The 16,831-nt window shown below is 44.4% G+C and overlaps 1 protein-coding gene across 12 annotated transcripts in view; it reads right to left on the minus strand.

Moving 5' to 3' along the window:
- Positions 1-16,831, minus strand: part of ANKS1B (ankyrin repeat and sterile alpha motif domain containing 1B) — a 753,819-nt gene that overhangs the window by 54,495 nt on the left and 682,493 nt on the right. For 4 of the 12 annotated variants that reach the window (XM_065423479.1, XM_065423487.1, XM_065423486.1 and 1 more), the window contains one exon: positions 2,015-2,086. The exons of 4 other annotated variants lie outside the window; for them this stretch is intronic. In XM_065423479.1, coding sequence (XP_065279551.1) covers positions 2,015-2,086 — 72 coding nt within the window. Of the gene's footprint in view, positions 1-2,014; positions 2,090-16,831 lie in introns of all 12 variants that reach the window. 4 more of the 12 variants (XM_065423478.1, XM_065423488.1, XM_065423485.1 and 1 more) reach the window with 1 other exon arrangement.

The following is a 16,831-nucleotide window of genomic DNA, read 5'->3' on the forward strand; positions in this document are numbered from 1 at the left end:
TGTTTTCCCTAAACTACCCTGAGAGAGAAATGTTTCCTTCTCTTCCTCCCTACAAATATGGATTTTCTCTCACAAAATTACCCCAACCCAAGATCCAGTGGGGCAAGATTCAATCCTTTGTCAGTGATGGATTTTCTAGCCATAAATGTCAAAGCTTTTAAGTCAGGTATCTCATGTTCCTACAGTACTTTATACCACTGGGAATGGGGAGACTTCCAGCTTCCCAGTGGAACACACCATTCTTGCTTCTAGCCCTAGAAAGGACTGATTCATTGGATATTAATTAAGTGACACTGAAAAAGTAGATTATAACTATTAGGGCATTTTTAGAATTGCTGCACATACGCTAGTTTTAATTTTTCCCTCCTGCAGTTTGACTCAAGCAGGGCCGGCTCTGGCTTTTTTGCCGCCCCAGGCAAAAAAGCCTCCGGCCGCCCCCCCCCCCCGCGGGGGGGGGGGGGGCGGAGCCCGGGGGGGGCGGCGAGCCCCGGCGGGGGCTCCGCTCTCCCCCCGGCGGCCGGGGGCAGGGCGCCGGGGGGGGGAGGGCGGCTGGAGCCCTGGGAGGAGGGCAGCGAGCCCCGGCGGGGGCTCGGCTCCCCCCCGGCGGCCAGAGCGCCGGGGGCAGGGCGGCGAGCCCCGGCGGGGGCAGGGCGGCGAGCCCCGGTGGGGGCTCGGCTCTCCCCCCGGCAGCCGGGGGGAGGGCGGCCAGAGCGCCGGGGGGAGGGCGGCAAGCCCGGCTGTGGCCCCGCTCTCCCCGGCGGCCCGAGCGCCGCGCCGCCCCCCTCCAGGTGCCGCCCCAAGCACCAGCTTGGTTGCCTGGTGCCTGGAGCCGGCCCTGGACTCAAGATAACTAAGGAATCTGACTGCAGAGACAGAGATTTCAGAAGTAATCCCCAAACAATTTTTTATAAACTCTCTAAACCATTCATAATCTCTTTCTAAAATATGGAAGGTACAAAAATTGACACAGAAAAGCTAGAGTAGGCCTGTTTTAGAGGGTTTTGAATTTTGTTTTTTAACTGGGACCATTTGTTGTAACTGTCCACCAGTAAAGCCAGGTGCCTTAGTGCCAGCACCATGCATTAGTTACCAGGACTATAAACAAGAGCACACACAATACAGTGCGTTTAGCTGAAATTTTAAATTTTTTGTCCCTGGAGGAATTTTAAGTGTTCTGTGGGACCAGCCAAAATCCAGTTCAATTTTTTTAATATCCACTATCAGAAGATAGATTTCCTATGGCCACTTCAGAACCTTTCAAATCTTTGTTTTTTGAAACAAAGTTAAATTTTTAAATGATTTGAAAAGTTTCTTGGTATGCCTGAAGAAACTGAAACTTTCTAAAGAATGGTAGCTGAGATATCCTCCTATCACAAAGGTCATTCAAGATGGCAGTCATGTCATGTGTATGGGACCTTCATGAGCCTTTTAAAAGTATCATATATGGGGAAAACGTAAACTATTGACAGAGAGAGTTCTGTATAGCATGTTACAGATAACTTTTTACTATCACTTGAATAGCACAGTTTTTCACATAAATTACACCAATTTGGGGCATTATCAAGGTCACATAATTCACAAGAAATGGCTTACTGCCACAGCAAAGATGGCATCATCTCAAAGTTCATCAGTTAGGTATGAGGAATGTAGATCCTACTTATTAACAGGAAGGCTGATGCACAAAACAGGGTGCACAAACTAAGCAATTTACACATTCTTGCTTTTTAAAAAATGAGCAAACAAAAAGTGCTGGAACAGACATCGAATCTACCATTAGGTAAGTTTTAACTTAACTCTAGAACTAAAAATTCCTTCATCTTCCGTCACACAATCAACATAAAACTAATCACACACCATGATAAATGAATGTACACATACATAATCCCACGCGTCAGCAGACAGTACAAATTATTTTGCAATTTCAACATGACACCCATATAAGTACTAACGACACCATGGCAACACATTACACTTCCATACAGTGACAATGTAGCTGTTTATTACAGTATCTTACATTATGAACCTGATGCATCGATGAGAAAGGAAATCCTGCATTCTGGTTGGTCCATATCTCACAGACAGAGGACTGCTAATATAAACAGAAAACTACATCTCATCTTGTAAAATATTAATGCACTACAACCATCAAAAAGCAGGAATAATAAGTATGAAAAGAAAAGGATTGCAACAACAGTTTAAAAATGGCAGCACTTAGAGTCAGTTTTCATTTATTTGCTGACACAACATTTTTCGGACTTACTTAAAAAATATAGTTTATTTGAGACTTCAGAAGAGATTTCACACTGCGCAGACAATAAAAATAATTTAATCATAAATGCTGGTGAAACCCAGCTCTGTAAATAGAAAATAAATAAATAAATGGGAAAAGTATAGAGAGGAGGCAAAATGGGTTGCTTTCAGTTTGTTTTTTACCAGTCAAAAGGCCAGTTGTGTTTTGGTTTTTGAGTCACATTGGGGAGGGAGGGTTCATAGAGATTTTTCTGGGTGGGGGTGAAATCAGGAAAAATTAGTAATAGTGAAATAACTTTAAAATTCCATGTGCACTGTAGCTATTAATAGAGGAAAATGCAAGATAGTAAAGTGAAGTGATCATCCACCATCTCCCTCCAATAGTAATTCCCTTTCATTCAAACATATAGGGCCAAATACTGCCCTCTACTGAATCCCTCTGAAGTTAATCAAATGGGCAGCATTGGTCTCATACTGTCCATCCAATATTTTACAAGAAACCTGCGTTAACAACTGTAAAGTAAGGATCATATTGCAGTAACTGTAGCAAAAGCAACAGAACGATATAGGCATAGCATCTGTCGGCCCCTTTTGCATATTTCCTTAGTGGGATGCCATCAAGAAAGCCACTGTGACACTACAAGAAATGCTAAGATAACATTTCATAGTAGCCAAGCAACTAAAATAAGCGCCAGACGTGGGAACTGCCCACAGTATCCTGAGCAGGCAGCAACAAAAGGCACTAAACACATGAGGAATGCAACTGCAGCCTCTAGAATAGCTAGCAATTAATACATCAATAGTTTAACCACAATATACACAGCATAGCTGGCAGCTAAAGGCAACATCAAGAATTGAATATCAGTGTCCAAAAAAGTTAGCATTCAAATAGACACAACTGTGCGCAAGAAAGTGACTCTTGCCCTTACCTTTTGCTGTCTGAAATCTGGATGCCTTGCAGGGTGACAGGCTACGTCACCGCTAACATTCTGGTGACTGGCAAAAGCAGATGGGCTTTCTCTGGGCTAACCTGCAAGTCCTCCCAGACTGGCTGGTAGCAAACTAGTATCTTTCACTTGTCTTTATTTCCCTCAAGTTTCCACAGATATTTGTTTAAAATGTAATCTCCCCCCATCAGTATCTTTTAAACCTTTCCATATCTGTTGTTCACTTTTTGCCTCCCCATTTTGTTTCCCAAAAGTCATATCTCCAGGCCCCGTATCCCACTTTAATAATTTGAGTTCCAGGATCCACAGGACACTACACTTTGATGTCATGAAATATCTAATGAAAACATAGCCTTGACCTTTCCAATTTCCTTCTTGTCCATCCTGATTCTGCTGTCCACCTCAAAACATATCCCCACACCTAAGGACATTGCTTCTGGCCCTCCTATCCTCCTCAGACTCACCCTGCTACTTACTATCCTGAAATACATTTCCCCAGTAGCAGGGCCAGGTGTTAATGCAACCCCAAATACTCTTCTTGCCCACATATTCTTAAACTGTTTCACAGAGTATTCTTTCTGGTCACTTGATTCCTCTTTTTATCTACTCCATATTCTCAGATCTTCTCATGCCTAGTCTTCCACTGAAGAGGCACTCCAGAATGACTTTGTGACTGCCTACAGTGACACTTCGGTGAAGGAAGGAAACTATGCTTTTGCAAAACTAACTATATTTATAGTGCATTAGTAGTCTACAAAAGTACTTTTTACAGTTAATATTAATTCTCCTAAAGAATTACCTCAGCCCAGCTTTACTCTATGTAATGGAATACAATCTTCTGTAGAACATATCTCATTTAGCAAGGTGTGAATCAAACTGTTAATTGAGTTCTGATTTGGACAAAATCTGGACAAAATGTCCATAGTGACAAACAGCTTGATACTGCAAAAACTTACTACCAGGTATGACACTGATTCCTGTGTATAGTCCCAGTGAGCAGGCTACTCACAGTAACCAGCCATACACCCAGTAGTAAATATTTGCAGGATCAGGACTTAAGAGAAATGTTTTTTTTTAAAGTTCTGAAAAGAGGCACTAAAGTGATTTAAAGAGCATTCTATATGACTATTGCAACGTCCAGTAGGATGTAGCACTTCTCATAACCCAGTTCTGTGCCTATTGATGTTTCAGTGGATAGAAAATTTAGGCACAGTGGAAATATTAATGTTATAAAGGACAATGGGTTTTATGCAGAAACCAAGATTTTCCTGCCTCTGAAGAAAATAGTATTTAGCATTTACTGTATATATCTTCTATGGCTTCAAAGTGCTGAACAAACATTAATCAATGAAGTATTGAATTCCCTGAGAAGCTGCTAAGGAAGTTCGCTTATTTCTATTTTGAATATGGAGAAACTGACCAAAGAAGAGAGATTGAGAGTGACTGTCCAAGGTCACAAACTAGTTAGTAGGAGAGTTGGGATTAGAATTCAGGAGCTACCAGTTCCCAGTCCCCTAGAACATGTTACCTCAAAACAAGAAAAGAACAAAATGTACAGCCTATCTGAACAATAGACAGTGTACACAAACAAAAAAACCTCGGGCACTTAATACCAGGGACACAGAGCTCTGTGAGAAAAGGTTAACAACTAGCAACATTTTGCAAAGGGATACTGTGAAGGACAGAAAAAATGTCATCAGTTATTCCTAATAAATATTACCAAATGCACAAAGAAATAAATGCAAACTATTAACATTCAAACAAAACAACAAAACATGCATATTCATATGAAATCACATTCCCCCAAAATATATACAGATAGATTATATATACAGGAAGTTCCCCAGATCATTGTCCCATTACAACTTGGGACCCTTTAGAAGAATTGTGTTAAGAAACTTCCATTGCTTCTGTCAACATCGCCTTACTTTCATAAAATATATTCACACAAAGAAAAAAATATTACTAGCTATTTCTTTCCTGTGAACTTCCTCTACTATTTCAGACAGTCAGGCTTAATCCTCTCAGACATCCATTGTTCAGGTAGTGGCCACAGAATGTTTGAGCACTTCACTCTTTCCCAGTTTTCTTTTAATCTACTCTCCTTTTTCCTGCAGTCCAGTATTTCCATAAGTTAAAAAAATGGTACCCCTGCTCTCTAAAACACGTCTAAAGCTTGTCTGAGAATGTTCCCATAAATCCTGAGACACTTCTGCACCGGTGTAACCAAAATACTGGTGCAGAGTGTAAGTGTTCTAAAAAATACTACTTTTATCTGTCACTTAGGTCGTGCTTTTCATTTGTAGATTTGCAAGCACTTCACCAGCCTCATTATCTTCATTTTACAGATGGTGAAACTGAGGCACAGTCCAAGTAAGTGACTTGTCCATCATCCCACACAGGAGTCAATGGCAGAGTCAGGATTAGGACCCAGGTCTCCACATTCCAGGTGCCATATCCGCCGGAACTGCAGTACCCAACCAAGTTATGAACCATTCTAACTCAAGCTAACAGGGGAGAACAGGTGGAGAGGCTGCGAAGAGAAAAAGGTTATACACTTCTCTCCCTTCTTCCTACTTCCCTCATAAATGCAACATATGGAGTTCAAGACAAACAGCCCTTTGCCCCCAGCAAGTAGAGGCTGCATCTAATAAAATACTGAAAGTGAGCTTGTAATATTTTGAGAACTTGGGAAGGATTAATAGGCAACCACCTTATACAATTTCTGCTGTAACTCCATCCCCCTACCCTCAAATAAAATGATAAATGTTGGAATTGAAAAATGCTTTAACCTTGGCTATTAGACAAAGTGGCTAAGGTAATATCTTTTCTGGGACCAACTGCAGGTGATCTGAAGAAGAGCTCTGTGTAAACTCAAAAGCTTGTCTCTCTCATCAACGGAAGTTGATCCAATAAAAGATATTACCTCACCCAACTTGTCTCTCTAATATCCTGAAACCAACATGGCTACCACAACATTGCATTAACCTTGGCTAGTCGTGAGAGACTGAAGGTCCTGTAGACTTATTCAAAGCAGGATCTAATCCACGCAGCGTAATTACAGACACTACACATCTTGCTGAGCCATGGGAAAAATGAATAATGCTCAGTGCTTGTGATCTATGGGGCATATTCACGTAGCTTGCAGCCCCTTTATTCAGCATCTGTGTGTGTGTGTGGACTGGGAGGTCTCTGTGACTGAAGAGACCAGGGATTGGCAACCTTTGGCATGCGGCTCACCAGGGTAAGCACCCTGGCGGGCCGGGCCTGTTTGTTTATCTGCCGCATCTGCAGGTTCGGCCGATCGCGGCTCCCACTGGCTGCAGTTCACCGCTCCAGGCCAATGAGGGCTGCAGGAAGCGACGGCCAGCACATCCCTCGGCCCGCGCCGCTTCCCGCAGCCCCCATTGGCCTGGAGCGGTGAACCGCGGCCAGTGGGAGCCGCGATCGGCCAAACCTGCGGATGCGGCAGGTAAACAAACTGGCCCGTCCCGTCAGGGTGCTTACCCTGGCAAGCCGTGTGCCAAAGATTGCCGATCCCTGGAACAGACGCTCACAGTGCAATGCAGTGGCTAAGAGAGCAAATGGGATCCTTGGATGCATAAGCAAGGGAATATTGAGTAGGTGTAAGGAGGTGATACTACCCCTGGGCACAGCATTAGTGAGACTATTCCAGGGATACTGATTCCAGTTCTGGTGTCTACATTTTAAAAAAGATTGGTGGCAAGATTGTTTTAGAAAAGAGCTACAAGAATGATTTGTGCCCTGGAAAACCCACCAGCGAGAGGTTATAGAAGCTCAAGCTATTTAGTTTATCCAACAAAAGGTTAACAGGGGACTTGAACACAGTACTACATGGGGAAGAGATTTCCGAAAGCAGAGAGCTCTTTAGTTTAACAGACAATGGCAGAACAAAAGCCAGTGGCTGGAAGCTGAAGATAAAATAAATTCAGACTAGAAATAAGATGCAGTTTTTTAACAGTGAGGGTAATTAACCACTGGAACCATTTACCTAGGGATGTGGTGAATTCTCCGTCACTTGACAACTTTAAATCGAGACTGGATATCTTTCTAAAAATATGTTCTAGATCAGCTAGTGATCATGTGCTTGATGCAGGAATCATGGGGTGAAAAATGTCCAGTCTGCTATGCAGAAAGCCAGACTAATATGATCATAATGATCTTTTAACATGGTCCTAATATCTACACTAGGGTAACTGTGGATCTTGCAGCGAGTTGCCTCTGCATAGTCATGCTTGTGTGATGCAACCCCCTGGTGGAACAGAGCTTGAGAGCTATCCAGAAAGCCGTCCCCCAGAGGGGACTGGGGCCATGTGAGTGCTCCCTTGCTGCATGAAATATTTGGACCCTGTAGTAAAATGGCCCTCAAGGGGTTAACTGAGTTATTCAGAATATTATGGGTTGGAGCCATGTTCCACCCCTCCTTTCCTTCCTGTTTAGTTAGTGGCTGTTTCCTCCACTCTCTCATGTGGCTGAATAAAGCAGCACGTTCCCAGCTTGCATTACTGTAAGTAGAGTGGGTTTCCTGTGCACTGAGCAGTTTCTTTACGGCACCATCGTTATAAAAGAGCTGTGCAGATGCAGCTATCTCAATTCCTTCGGCTGAGTCCAAGAGAAGTCACATGAAAGAATTCTGCGGAAGAGGGGCAGGTGAGCAGTTGGCATGAACATGCAGCAGCAATGTTCTATTGTTTCCACTGCTCCTCTCCCAGGCCCAACAAACAATGGGTATGCATGTCCGTCATGAAGCATAAAATACATCCTTCTTACCCATGTCTACAGAACCCAGAATAAAAACGATATGTACATTGACACAAACTAGCTAACTAATTATAATTCAACTTTGCACTAAAAATTAAGGGAATTTTGGATTCAACCCACAGAAAATCATTCTGGGAATGGAGAGCAGGTCCTTAGAGCTGCAGGTGGCCACAGAAAGGAATGAAATGGGATGCCTGGGCTTGCATGGTGCTTTTATAATCTCATAAAAATAAATGTTCAGAGCAGAGAGAGGATGCATTGCTTTCCAGAGGGTCACCAATCTCTCAGGACAGGGTCGGGGTGGGGGAATGCACCTCACAAGTAGGAATACCCAAAGGTTACTTTCACGAACAAGCCCTTTTGAGTGAAAATGGAGGGGGAGGGAGTTCTGCCTTCCTGATAATTCTTCACATGAGGAGGATTTGCAGAAAAGTGCAGGCCATCTTGAAGTGACATTTTCTTAAGAAAGCAACTTGAGCCATGACTACTTGTTCCCGGCATCTGCTGCAGAAGTACGTACCTTGTAGTTGTCCTTTGATATAAAGAGAACAAAGGGACTCCCTTGTTTGTCTGTGAACCAGCTGAAGACCCCCTTCATTTGACTCTGATCCCCAGGATGGAATTCCTCTCCACTCAACTACTGTGCCTGTGGTTGAGTTGAGCTGGTACATGCAGAGAGACTTGGTAGACTGCAAGCTGATCTCAGATTTGTTTTCATCCCATTAAACAGGAGCTGGTTTCTTCCAGGGGAGATTGCTTAAGGTTCCTCCTGTCAGTTTTTGTAGACTATTACTGCCTTGTGTGATCTGAGAAAACACGCCAGTTTCCTCAGAAAAAGATGCATCGTTACAGCTCAGAGTACTAGTGCACTGATATACAGTGTACAGCAAATTTTTTGCTGACTGACCACTTCCCCTATGCTAATGTTTTCCCCACAAATGCTCCCCAGCCTGTTATCTTTGCATCTGTCAGTTATTCCCTGACTGGACATCTCTGGAGATTGTCATGCTGGGTTTCCTGTGTGAATGCATCTCAATGCTAATACTATATACAAGGAAAAAACAGACTGTCAACATCTTGATGAATTTAACAAACAAAATCTTCATAATCTTGGGACTGAAGACATTTCACCATAGCTACCCTGACTTTCTGTGCAGGTGATGATTTAAGGTGGAGACTGGCAGCCAATGTGACACAAAATTCTGAACTAACAACCAATATTTAAGATCAGAGGACATAATATTAAAATTTGGTTGCCTATAGTCAAGCACCAATTATCCATATTTAGGCAGCTAAAATATATGGACTGCTTTTCAAAAAAGCACCCATAGCTCCAATGGAGGGCCGTAGTCTTTCCGGGAGCTAAAAGATTTGGATATTGGAGCTTACAGCTCTTCTCTGGACTCTTTGCATTTTTTATTTTATTAGATCTGAGTTACTTTGTCAAAAGGAACTGCCACTCTCCCTGGATCTTCCAGATCACCCTTACAAAAATAATGCTTGTATAAGTGAAAAAACCTGTAAACGAGTAATTATCACATATGTCCCCATCTTGGTTTAGCATTTGTGGCATTAATTGCACCATTAACACCAACTATTAAAGTTGCACATTCTTCTTGGACTCTGTATGCTGAAGCAGTGTGCAGATCTAATCTACATCCCACTGCATCATTTCAAAAAGCAAAAGTGTGTCACATTTTTGAAAATATTAAGATTTTTCAAATTGACATTACTGAGTTAGTTCTTAATTCCTTTTTTATAGTTTACTTAGCCATATTCAGTATACTAGGAGGTGATATTTAGAGCTTCATAGAAGTGAGTTTGGTGAAATTTTGGGGTCATGACAGTCAGATCAAATAGTATACAAAAAGACAACATTCTTTCAGTAACATATTTATCATACAGTCAAAAATCTCATATAGTCATTTTCCCTCTGCTGTAAATTCAAGTTCTTCACAGTTCAGCAATCTTTCAGTATTTAAAAATATAATACATTTTAAAAATGTGAAATTTTAAACATTTCATTAGGTTCTTATTGGGGTTTTCTTACATTACATCTGTCTTGTGTTCTTCAACATTTATATTTTGCATTGGTGGGTTCAGGGCCGGCTCCAGGCACCAGGCAACCAAGCTGGTGCTTGGGGCGGCACCTGGAGGGGGGGCGGCGCGGCGCTCGGGCCGCCGGGGAGAGCGGGGCCACAGCCGGGCTCGCCGCCCTCCCCGCGGCGCTCTGGCCGCCCTCCCCCCCGCCGCGCCCTCCCCCGGCTGCCGGGGCTCGCCGCCCTGCGCTCTGGCCGCCGGGGGAAGAGCCGAGCCCCAGCCGGGGCTCGCTGCCCTCTCGCCGCCCTGCCCCCGGCGCTCTGGCCGCGGGGGGGGGGGGGGAGAGCCGAGCCCCCGCCGGGGCTCGCCGCCCTCCTCCCAGGGCTCCGGCCGCCCTCCCCTCCGGCGCCCTCCCCCCGGCCGCCGGGGGGAGAGCCGAGCCCCCGCCGGGGCTCGCCGCCCTGCCCCCGCCGGGGCTCGCCGCCCTGCCCCCGGCGCTCTGGCCGCGGGGGGGGGGAGCCGAGCCCCCGCCGGGGCTCGCCGCCCTGCCCCCGCCGGGGCTCGCCGCCCTGCCCCCGGCGCTCTGGCCGCGGGGGGGGGGGGGGGAGCCGAGCCCCCGCCGGGGCTCTGCCCTCCTCCCAGGGCTCCGGCCGCCCTCCCCCCGGCTGCCGGGGGGAGAGCGGAGCCCCCGCCGGGGCTCGCCGCCCTGCCCCCGGCGCTCTGGCCGCGGGGGGGGGGGGGAGCCGAGCCCCCGCCGGGGCTCGCTGCCCTCCTCCCAAGGCTCCGGCCGCCCTCCCCTCCGGCGCCCTCCCCCCGGCTGCCGGGGGGAGAGCAGAGCCCCCGCCGGGGCTCGCCGCCCTCCCCCCCGCGCCCTGCCCCCGGCCGCCGGGGGGAGAGCGGAGCCCCCGCCGGGGCTCGCCGCCCTGCCCCCGGCGCTCTGGCCGCGGGGGGGGGGGAGCCGAGCCCCCGCCGGGGCTCGCTGCCCTCCTCCCAAGGCTCCGGCCGCCCTCCCCTCCGGCGCCCTCCCCCCGGCCGCGGGGGGGAGAGCCGAGCCCCCGCCGGGGCTCGCTGCCCTCCTCCCAAGGCTCCGGCCGCCCTCCCCTCCGGCGCCCTCCCCCCGGCCGCGGGGGGGAGAGCCGAGCCCCCGCCGGGGCTCGCCGCCCCCCCCCGGCTCCGCCCCCCCCCCGCGGGGGGGGGGGCGGCCGGAGGCTTTTTTGCCTGGGGCGGCAAAAAAGCCAGAGCCGGCCCTGGGTGGGTTGCATTTTGAAACAGAAGTCAAACTCGCAAACAAAAGCAGAACAAAAGATTTTCATCCACACTGGCCTCATCCTCATTTTACCATTTCTTAAATCCACTGCAATAGTAAAGTACTTTTTGCCATAATATATTTCATCAACAATTTCAACTGTTGATAAAACACATTATTCTCACTTTAATCCACTGCTTCTTGCAGATGATCACCTTGCACATTGGTCTCCTCCTTTAGACATTCAATCCTTAATTTCCTCCATAATCTTTAAATCCCTCCAAAGGTGAGAGTGGGGGGAAAGAAAAAAAGAAATACACAATACAGATGAACGAACAAAAATTACAGACTCATGGTTAAAACCCATGACTGGGTTTCAGGAGGTTTGAGTTCTATTAATGACTCTGCCACAAACTTGCAGTGTAACCCTGGCCACATCACAATCTCTCTGTGCATCAGTTTCCCTAGGAGTAAATTGGAGGACATGATATTTACCCAGGGTAGCCTCAAGGACATTGTGAAGATAAATTAATATTCGTAAAACACTTGGAAGATAGTGTGGAAGTTCAAGCTATAAAGAGCTGAAAAATTCTCCCTCAGCTCTTTTCAAAGAAACCTGTTTCTCCCTCTCTAGCTTTTATTACACTTTTACTTAACTGGAGATAATATTTAGTTGCTGCTAGTAGGTATAGTTCTACTTATGGTATAGGCTCCTATGTGGTAGTCCTAATCCTTCAATCAATTACAGATCTACCAAAACTTCACATTCCACGGTAGCACCACACTCATTGGAATGATTTTACTTCAAATGCACATTCAAGCTATTATCCTCTTACATTACCTAGCCCTTAAGTTCTAGAATAGAACATCAAATCAAATAATGAAAACAAAGAACCCAGAAAGGCTTAAAAATGGAGTGGACATAGGCTTCAGCTCTGGGTGCCATCTTCGGTGAATTCCCTAGACCAAGAACATGTGAACTCAAATTTTTCCCCATCCTTTTGAGATATGAAAGAATGTCTTTCTTCCCATTACAACACTATTACAATACACAAAGGCCAAAATAATGAAGTAACAACAATGTCCTGATCTTGCAATCTTTGATGCATTTTTACTCTAGATGTTAGAGTTTCTTTGTTGTCTGTAGAATCTTTAGTCTTAAGCAGCTTTTCTTAAGGAACTTAACCAGGCTTCCTTTTCACACCCATGATTTTCCCTGCCTCAAATGTCGGATCTTCTTGAGGTTTTAGAGCCTGATCTTAACCTCACTAACTTCAAGAGGACTCTTTCCATTGTCATCAATGAGCTTTTCAGCTGGCCCTTAGTCTTTGCCCTGGAAAAACGATGTTTCTATAAAGTTTATCAGTTAGGATTGATGGTAGCTAACATCAGGATCATTAAATGTACCATGATGTGGGCCCCACTGGAGAAGGCACTGGACTCCAAAGACTTGCCAACTACACTTCAGAAGCAGCAGCTTCCACCACTATGATCTCCTGTAATGCTCAGCAAACTGATCGGTGCTTGGCTCCAGCTGTCAGAGAGAAGGCAAACAGAGCCGAGCACTGCTCAGTGGCAGTGACATTTTGGAGCTGCGGAACTTTTCCCCACTCATACTGGAGGAGGCAGGAAGAAGGGCCTGACACTTGGATGAATCTGAGCCCCATTTAGCCGTACATCACCCCAGTTAGGCTTCTTTGACCCCTATGGCAAACTAAGGATCCTGAAGTTACATATCTAGTCTGATTTTCTAAATTGACACTTTGAGCACACAGATTAATATTCTCCTCTGAAAAGAGTTCATTTGCCTGTGACAAGCTGCCTTTTGCTGACCTTCAGGAATCGTTTCATTCATTTCCCAAACAAATGAATCAGTGATTTCCATTCCAATTTCAAGGTTTAGTACTCTTGAGTGTAACTGAAGCTACATTGAATATGCTGATTTGATCACGTTCATCTATAACTTGCAGGCTCAGCACTAAATCATCTTCTGCCTCCAATACCAATGATTCACAGGCTAGTCTGTCTTATCTTGATAGGTTTCACAAAGTCCTTTTCATAATCAGCTGTGTTACATTTTGGCAATCTCTAGGACTTCCAAGATTTTACATTTTGGCTGGGATTTTAGAAGGAAATTCAATAGGATTTGGGTGTCTAAATTGCTTAGGCGCCTTTGAAAATCTCTGCATTACTCTTTTTTACCTCCCTGTAGTACAAAATGACCAGAAAGTAAGTACTGCGATCATCTAGTTTGACCTCCTGTAGTGGCAGGCTCACCTGTGTTAAATTAATTTAATCAATCTTGTCTCAATCAAGCAAATAAGTCATAGATATTTAGAAATAAGATCCGGGTATGATTTAGAAGAATGACATAAATCTTTTATCTTCTAAAGTATTAAATGGCCTTAACAAAAGCAGGAGGGTTGATATCTAATGCAATAATCAGCATGCTTGATGATTAATACATAGCATATATTGAAAATATGTGTCATTAATGACAGAACAATTAGAGTGCATTGATTCTTTTAAAATATTTTTTTTGGATTTTAAATTTTAAATTAAGGCTCAAAATAGGCTTACCAGAAAGTTACAAAATCAAATAAAGTTGAGAAAAGAGCTAAAGTGAACAGTGTGACAGAGCCATGCACTCTTTTTAGTAAGCTATAAATCTATAAACTGTCATTCATCCAGTAGCCTCTCTTCAATGTAAGCTAAAATGTGCCCATTAAATATGTGATGAAAAATGAATCTAAAAAATCCTCCAAAATTACAGCACTGAGGACTTGATCCTGCCGTCCTTATGTACATGAATCTCTCTATGATGGAGTGCATATCCCTTGAATGGAACCTGGCAGAGAAAGGGTTAAGGGAAAAAAGAAATATGCAAACTAGCCCCAGTAACATGTGGTAGAATAAAAAAGGACTTGTCTGTGAGAAGTACTCTAGCTGGGGGCAGGATGCTTTCAATAACTGCTTGCGAAGAAGTCAGTCTGGCACAAACCAAAGGAACCTACAAATGTTTGGATCAGAAGAGAATGCTAGATACAACAAAGCGCAGCGTGTCCATGCTTAGGATCAAACTGAATGCTTTACTTTCAAGAGGAATTTTTGGGAGAGACTAAAGATCTCGAACAGCCTTTCACTAGGAGTATCAGGGACAACAGACTAACCAGTTTTAAAATTGATCGTAATAAATTTATGAATGGCTTACATAATAATGGATTTGCCTATGATAGCAGGAGACTGGACTTGATGACCCAGGAGGTCCCTTCCATAAATTTAGAATTTATGTTTCTAAATAAAGTTCATTTCAGCAAAGCATTTGGGACACATGTCAAGATGATGAGAAAAAAACTCAATTAATATGTCTATTTTGAGACCAGATTGGCTGAGCAAAGCCCAGTTTAACCTCTTAAAAGCATGACTCGGGCAAACTGAGGATGATCACCACATGGAGTCATTGATATTCCCATTGAAGTCAATGGGAGTTCTGCATACACCAGTACCACAGAACCGAATGCAGAGCTGGCAGAGAATCCAAGCAGATTTGAGTACAGATGCTAACACAGCCACCACTCTAAGCTGTGATTTCATTCTGGGGCTATCTTTTTTCATTTGGTATCTGAAGGAATCCTGAAGGATGACTAGTCCTCGTTTTTCACTGAGAAAGTGAGAGAGAAGGGGCAGAAGGGCATTCACTGGGTACCAACTCCCAGGAAAAAAAATAAGTGGTTTTTCAAATGCATTGAAGCAGGAGAGGTACTAAATGCCCTGTTCTCTCTTTGGATAGGAGGCACATATGATGGCCTTTCCAGAAAAGCAAATTTATTTTTTTCCTGAAAAGTCCCTATGTATCTGAGGAAGGGATGTTTCAGACCTTGCTGGAGGATCAGGACGTTAAGAGAGGAAGAGAGGAAAGCGAAAGGGAGGCAGGCTGGGCTGCTAAAATGGTACATTAAAAAAAAACCCATTAGAGACTGAAAGAGAAAGAGGGGAGTGTGAACCAAGTGATAAAATGTGCACAAATCAGTCAACTCAACCATAAATAATGAGATATTTCATATTCAGACATCCAAGTTTTGTGACCTTCAAAGAAGTATTTTTACAGTAGGTAAAGTGGTTAAGTAGGTACAGGGATAAATGTCCCCCACCCACACACACACATGGACTTCAGTCAAACTTCAGCTCACGGTGAAAGCCTAGCAGATTTATGTTTGAAAGCAAGCTTGCACACCGGGCAACTTTCCCCAGTTTCTGGATTAGAATGAGAGCCCTAATTCAGTAGGATAAAATGATACAACAGCCAAGTTTTTCTTTGAAAAAAAAATCTAATTTCACTTTCCTAGAAATGTTTGCCTTAACAAATGGAATTCATCAACTGCTCTTGGATTCCCAGGTAGCAGATGGGTTTCATTTTTCATTTACATTTTTAATTGCTTTTTCTCTACACGCATTTAACAAAGAGATTGCAGCCTTTTCTCTATGATGTAGACCGTAACACAGTTATTTGCACAGTCTTTGCCACTTTAAGGTTGAACTACTGAAATATGCTCTACTTTGGGCTATGCTTGAAGACTACTTGGAAGCTTCACACAGAGCAGAATGTAGCAGCCTGCCTGCTTAGTGAAGTGAACTGTTCATGTTACAAATGTGCTCCATGAACTGCACTGGCTTCCCATCTGTTTTTGGGTGCAATTCCAAGTTTTATTTTTGATCTACACTGCAAAGCATTACATGATTTAGGACTTGGTATCTTTCTCCCTATGCACAAAGAGCAGCAGAGATCATCCTGAGGCACTTTTGCTGATAGCTTAACTTTATTGACCTTTAGAGTGGTACAAGACACATCTTTTTGGTCAAGCATATGCTTGATTTAAAATCATCAGTACATTATTTCTGGTTGGTTGAAGGAGTACAGGGAAGGGGGCTGGTTTATGCTGTCTTTTGTGGACAGTTTGATTTAATGTCGAGATGCATTTAGTGCTATGGTGATGGGCACATAAGTCATTATATAAATGAATTACAAACCTTTTAAGTATGTCCAAATAAACCTCAAGATTACAAAGTTCCTTAGAAAAGGGCGGGCACACTCAGTACAGGAAGCAGTCACACCCCTCATTAGTTTCCCTTCAAACCTGTATCATGTTTGTCTTTTCTATAGTGAGGTTCTGCCAGCTCATTTTTACCTGGGTCGCTCTCTCAGCCAGTGCTAGGAATTGGCACCTTTTCATGAAAAGGAGAGGTGAAACTAATGTCTTCTGATACTGATGAAAACACAGCCTAAAATGGAGTTTCCTCTCAGGAGCTTGTACATCTGTCTGTATAGAACAGGCAGGGCAATAGAATGGAACCACAAGGAACCACTTATAAGAGGACTCTCAGAGAGCAGGAGCTACTCCTAAACTCCGCTCTAAAACCCGTCAACAAGGATGGGATAGAGTCAGCAAAGAACAACCCTATTCAGCTCTGCCAGATCCCACAGGCATGTCAGCAGCACCTGGGCTGCTATCAGAAAATCTGCATTAAGTTTCCCCATGAAGGGAAACTTTTAAACAGGACAGGGATG

The sequence above is a fragment of the Emys orbicularis genome, chromosome 1 (assembly GCF_028017835.1).
Source record: "Emys orbicularis isolate rEmyOrb1 chromosome 1, rEmyOrb1.hap1, whole genome shotgun sequence".
Lineage (NCBI taxonomy): Eukaryota > Metazoa > Chordata > Testudines > Emydidae > Emys > Emys orbicularis.